Source organism: Momordica charantia (assembly GCF_013281855.1).
Source record: "Momordica charantia cultivar OHB3-1 chromosome 6 unlocalized genomic scaffold, Mcharantia_2.0 BLBB01000006.1, whole genome shotgun sequence".
Taxonomy (NCBI): Eukaryota; Viridiplantae; Streptophyta; class Magnoliopsida; order Cucurbitales; family Cucurbitaceae; genus Momordica; species Momordica charantia.
In genome coordinates, this window is record NW_028275164.1 from 27,656,808 (window position 1) to 27,663,108 (window position 6,301).

Consider the following 6,301-nt stretch of genomic DNA (forward strand, 5'->3'; position numbering starts at 1 on the left):
ACACAATTTGAAGTTGAAGGGGGAGATTTTGAAAGTGAAATAATGATGCAAAATAAAATAATCAGTGGTTGAAATTATGTGGTAATACCCAAATAATAATAATAATAAAGCGGGGGTGGGGGATTGATTAAAATAATTGGAATATGCGATGAGACCGAAGCAAAGGAAAATGAAAGGGAAATTTATAAAGGAAAGAAGGAGAAGAGTTCCTTGCGCCCAACGCATCTTCCCCTTTTGCTTCGGCTTCGGACCTTTTTGCTTCGGCTTAGACTTTTTGCAGATAAGAACGACTTCCTCCTCTTCCTCTCTCTCTCTCTCTCTCTATTTCTCTCTACACGCACTTCAACATCCATTCTCCCTCTTCAAAGGACTGTTCCACTTTGTCATTCAAGCTGGCTATCGAGGACCAGGAAGCCACTGTTCGTGAAATCAAGCCCAAGAGTAGAAGAATCATGGTATCATTCTCTCTGTTTTTTCGTTTTCCCAATCTGGGTTTTGTTTGTTTTAATGGTGGATTGTATTCTGATGGGGTTTTTTCTTCTTGGGAGTAGGGTCCTGATGAAGAAGACCATAGGTGGCCGCCATGGCTGAAACCTCTCCTCAGAGAAAGCTTCTTTGTTCAATGCAAGTTCCATGCCGATTCCCACAAGAGCGAATGCAATATGTATTGCTTGGATTGCATGAATGGCGCTCTCTGTTCTCTCTGTCTTGCTTATCACAAAGACCATCGCGCTATTCAGGTTTGTTTTCCCCATTCGATATCTCTGTCTTTAGGGTTTTTTTTTCAATCTTTTCCGCAATCCTCCCTTTCCCCCCTTTTTGGTAAATTTCCCTTTCCGGGAAAAAAAAACTCGTGGAATTTCCCTTTTCTCCCCGACTCAAATCCATTGCAATTTCCCAATCCTCTAGCCTCGAGGAGTTACTCTCTCGGGCTCAGCAAATGTAGTTTCTCCGATACAATCCAATTCCCACAAACCCATTATTCCAGCCGTCGAGGTTGCTAATGGGTTTGCTCTGTTTTTTCCGATTGTTTTCAGATTCGAAGGTCGTCGTACCACGACGTCATTAGGGTATCGGAGATTCAGAAGGTTCTGGACATCACCGGCGTTCAAACCTACATTATCAACAGCGCCAGAGTAGTGTTCTTGAACGAGCGGCCGCAGCCGAGGCCCGGGAAAGGCGTCACCAACACCTGCGAGGTCTGCGAGCGCAGCCTCCTCGATTCCTTCCGCTTCTGCTCTCTGGGTTGCAAGGTAATTCTAATTCATCCATTCATCCCTTCCTCAATGTACAGTTTCTGTTTGGTTCGTACTTCTTCATAGTTCATACCCACCTGAGTTAATGCCCATTAGTATAATATGTTGGATGAGAGTTGAAATTGATTTGGGGGTTTTGTTTGGTCCTGTTCAGATTGTTGGAACGTCGAAGAATTTCGTGAAGAAGCGGCGGATGACGGGGTCGGATTCGGAGGATTCTTCATACAGCAGCAGCAGCCAAGGGAAATCGATGAATAAGAACAACAAGAACAAAGTGGTGCAGAGCTTCACGCCGTCAACGCCACCCCCGACTTTGGTTAATTACAGAACGGCCAAGCGAAGAAAGGGAATTCCCCACAGAGCCCCAATGGGAGGACTCATCATCGAATATTGAAAAATCAAAAGCAAGCCCCCTAAACTTTTTACTTAATTACCGCCATACCATACTTCCCTAATTTTATACAGAAGATGAAGATAATGTACTCTTCGAATGCTCCCCCCTCTCCTCCCAATGCCCTGAAGACCATTTTTACTGGAGGTTGGTGACAAGGAGGAGCTTAGCTTTACCTTTACCTTTAGCTTTCAAGTTTTACTGTAAATACAGAACGGGGAAGACGAAGAAGGAAATGAAAAAATTGGGGAGACCGTGGAAATACGACAAAGGTGGTGGACTTGGGAGCAAAAAAATAAATTTGACTAGTGTTCTATACAAAGGAAAAGGAAATTATGACGACGCTGCCTTGTTAGAAAGTGATGAATTATACGTGAGTTTTGGGCTATAGATGTGAATATTGTTTCCTTTTTCCTATTTTTTCTTTTTCATATTTTCTTTCTCTGGTTGTACTTTTAGGAATGTTTATACAAGGAATGAAATAAAAATATATATATTTATATATATTGTGTTCATTTTTTACATCATACGGTATCCCTTGGCCCTTGTATATTTGAGTATAATTCTAGGGAAGATGAGAAATGGTAAAAAAAATATATATATATTCGATTATTTTCCGTTTATAGGGGCGGGGTGTTCGTGTGGGTTCGGTTCTAGTTGGTGAATTGTGCGTATGTCCACGCGTCGAAATATTAGAGGTGGGTGGAAAGGTAGGCGTCTGGATTCCCGAGATTGTAAAAGTAGGTCAGCCGCCCACAAAGAGAAAGGAGTTTTTTATATTGGTTTTCTGTGCCGAGTTTCGGAAAAGGCGGTTCCTTAGCCAAAAGGGGTTTCGTTTTCGTTTTTTAATATTTTGGTTTTGGTTTTACCACGTGGCATTCGATCAACGGTGGGATTATCTCCCAGTTGATCAATACCGATGATGCCGTTCAGTGGTGATTGAGAAGACAAGAGTGGATGTCGATGAGGTGTGCGTGCGGGTGGAAGTAGCGAGAACGGTGTGTCGTAATCACACCACCACAACACGATAAGTCGGTAATACCCTTTTTAGTTTTTTCTTTTTTGCTTTTTGTTTTTTTTTTTTTACCATCTGGCGTTAAAAGATTCATCTTTGACTGAAATTCGACCCTCATAATGCGTGCCGAGGCTCACGACATTTACGTGGTGGTTCATTTCCTTTACACGTGACTTCCCACGTGTTCCATTTTTAATGTCGATTATTATTACTTTTACTATTGTATGCTTTTAAGTTATACCCTAGTTTCGCATTAATTAAAATTAGGGTTGGAAAATAAAAAAAACAAACAAGAGGAGTGGACACGTAGAAGATTAGTTGATGTTGTGGGGGTGGGAGGGGGGCGTTTAGTGGACAGAAAGGGGGACACGTGTCAACGAAGGCTCTAGGAATTTGCTGAATGTTTCTGAGGAGTGTCAGTTTGTGTGTTACACGTGTAAGAATCAGATGTGGAGGATGACTGGGTGGATGATGCGCCTACGCCTATCCGCGTGGTGTGGGCCCACCACCACCGTGGAGATTCCCTTTACACCATTTTTTTTTTCCAAATATGTAAAATATTTTTCTTTCTTCTTATGAAATATCGTAGAAGTATCGAATTTACTATCTAATCTATACCATTAACCTTCTGGCTCAACATTGTTCCAAATTTCTTTAAGACGTTTATTCCAATTGTAGTAATAGGTGGTTAAATATGATTTCAAGGATATGGGAAGTGTCAATTCAAAATAAAGATATAATTTATAGTGAGGGTTTCGTATTTAGTTACATTTATCAGATTTAGAAATATAGGAAAATTGGAAAAGGCACATAGAATTCCAAAAAAGTAGGGATTTAACACCTCCTTGGTCCTCCTTCCACTCAACCCATTTACATTTAGAACAATTCCAACCATCCCTTTGCCTTTGCCTTTTTCCTCTCATTTCTTCATCTCTCAAATTGAAAGCCGAAAGCTTCCCTTAATTAAATTTTGATTAACACCTCCGAAGTTTAAAAAGTCTCACCTTTTCATTTGACCCCTCAAGAATTAGTAATTAAATTGATTGATTGAATAAACATGATGATAAAGTTTAAATAATTAATATATAGGCCAATTTGAACATATAGGAGTTTGGAGTTTAGAATTAAGAAGATGTAGACCCTACATTTTAATTTGTATGTAATTATTTCTTCCCTTAAATTTGAGTTTCCTAAGCAATGATGTCATGAGTTTACTAAAACTTTGGTTCACTATATGAAATTAAAGAAAACAGACAGCAGCAGCACCTATCATGCACACACCAAGCCGGGCCCTACCACTTTCACTTTCAAATTATTCAGCATCCCAACTCATTATTTGGCATATTTTTATTGGTCGGTCTTGTTTCTGGTCACCTACATGTTACCTGCTCTCATAATTTATACATATATATAAACATGAAATTGATGTCTACGTATGTACACACATTTAATTTGTTTCCAAGGAATAATCTCTCACTCCCTTCCTTGTAAGAACAACCAGTACTCCCAAGGTATGCTCAAACAACAAGGAAAAATCTCTCACTCCCTTCATTTAAAGGGGAAGTTTGAGGGTGAATTTTGATGAGAAATCGATTTGCGAGGGTCGGAGAAAGAACTGGAAGCATTTTTATTTAACTTGATAACTATGAGGGGCCCATTTTGGGAGTAAATGAAGCCAAAACAAGAAAAAGAGAAAATATTAGGAACGGAAGGAAAGAGAAGGGGAGAGTGGAAGACATTAAATTATTACATAAGGGTCAATATACAAATTAAAAAAGTGAGGGAAGAAAAAAACTTATTGAGTGACGTACGTAAAGCTAAAGCCTTTGTTGTACTTCTTCCAGCACAATCGTGGTCTCTCACTTGAAGATCAGGATAACGTGGAAAGTGTCATTTATGGTAGCGAATTGCATGGAAACTACGGTTCCTTTCAATTAATGTCCATTTCACTTTTTAGTTTTGACAATACTCATGAGGCTAGCTCACTTATATTATAAATCATTGAATACAAGACACAATTTTATTTACATGATAATTTACATGATAATGAACCAATATTTTCTAATTAAGTTGATTAGGTAGCTATTTGTACTAGCGATTAGAGATTTAAGTAAAAAATAGAGAAGAATCAATGAATATTTTCGAATGGACTAATTAAAAGATATTAATAACGATCTGTGAAGTTTAAATTCAGCCACGCCATTCGAACGCAATTGGAGCATAGAAATTAATGTAATTTATTCTACAAATTAATATGGTGGAAGAAGAAAAAAAAAATAAAATTAATTTCGCATGCAAGTGATGCAAGGGTAACGTACATGGATTTTTGGTGGGACGTTTAAACTGAGTGCGTAGACATTAGACAGAACAAAAATTAGAAAGATATTTTAGACATCAAATTGTGGTATAGTCAGTGTAGAGACCAATCAAATTCGGAATCTCAAGGTACAGACGGTGCACATTACGACACGTCTGTTCCATACGTCAATTTATTAAAATTGTCAAATTTCCACAATTTTATATCATTTTTATGCAAATCCCTTACAAATTTCCATCCCCAATGCATCAGAATGTCAAATCATCATCATTTCTCCATCAATCCTGCGGGTTTAATAAATGTAGAGTCAGATATATAATATATTTACTTTAATTATTGAACAATGTTCAGTTCGGAGGATTATTTTCTATCTTTTTTAATACAATGCGTCGAGACAGGAATTCAAACTCATGACTATTATGATCGAAGATAAATCTTAATTAGTTAAGCCATACTCGTCAACATGTTCCTGTTATAATTATTAGTTTGAGCATTATTTAGCTGTAGGCTAAATTTCTCCCTTCGCTTTATTAATTTCTGATGTTAAAATTGATGACTAATGAGTTCTTCCCGAGACGGCATGCATCCATTAAGAGAACACATTGAAATGGGCTGAAACAGGGCCCATGCTGGACCTCATCTTCACATTCTCTTTTCAGTTTGGTCCATTGGTAAGAGCCCAATTTCGGACTCCACCCACTTATGAGTTAATATCTGGCTCTAATTAATTATATAAATATTTTAAATTTTGCCCTTTCTTTACCCAACGTTTCTTTCTCTTCCTTATTCTTTTTAGCATTTATAATTTTTTTCATTAAAATATTACAATTCAAACTTTTAAATTATATCCTTTCACGTACGTAGTATATCACATAATAAAGACCATTTTGAATATAATTAATTAAAAAAATTCAAACTTTGCTTTAGTAATTGTAAATTTGTAATTAGCATGATCAGGTTTTAATTAATTGACGAGAAGCGTTAATAATTGTGGGAAGAACGTGTATGGTTATAGTAGGAATGAGACAAAAAATTACAAAGCCCAATAAAACCCTACAGAGCTCCTAAAAGTAACCTTGTGATTCCATAATATTGTCACCATTTTTCAAAAGCAATGATCAGCTTTCGGTGCTACTTCCTGAAATCATGTCCTCCTTTCCCCAAATTTCAACCTCAATCAATAAATTCCCCAAAACAACCCACACCAATAAATTCGAATTTTCATACCCAAATAGCTTTAATAAATCTTTAAATTACTTTCAATGTTGTCGTATTTTCTCTCTCGTGCATCCAAAGATATTAAAACTACCAACAGACTTAAG

The 6,301-nt window shown here is 37.4% G+C and overlaps 1 protein-coding gene across 1 annotated transcript; it reads left to right on the top strand.

The window, feature by feature from the left end:
• Positions 1–174: 174 nt before the first annotated feature.
• On the top strand, positions 175–2,151 carry LOC111026143 (protein RGF1 INDUCIBLE TRANSCRIPTION FACTOR 1). Its single transcript, XM_022304153.2, has 4 exons — positions 175–455; positions 552–740; positions 1,038–1,253; positions 1,411–2,151. Exons 1-4 carry the CDS (start codon positions 453–455, stop codon positions 1,648–1,650), a joined length of 648 nt encoding a protein of 215 aa, XP_022159845.2. The 5' UTR covers positions 175–452; the 3' UTR covers positions 1,651–2,151.
• Positions 2,152–6,301: the final 4,150 nt, after the last annotated feature.

Excerpts from the sequence above, each read along its gene's own strand:
- LOC111026143 (XM_022304153.2), top strand. Across the intron at positions 741-1,037 it reads AAGACCATCGCGCTATTCAG|ATTCGAAGGTCGTCGTACCA; the intron begins GTTTGTTTTCCC and ends GATTGTTTTCAG. Across the intron at positions 1,254-1,410 it reads TCTGCTCTCTGGGTTGCAAG|ATTGTTGGAACGTCGAAGAA; the intron begins GTAATTCTAATT and ends GGTCCTGTTCAG.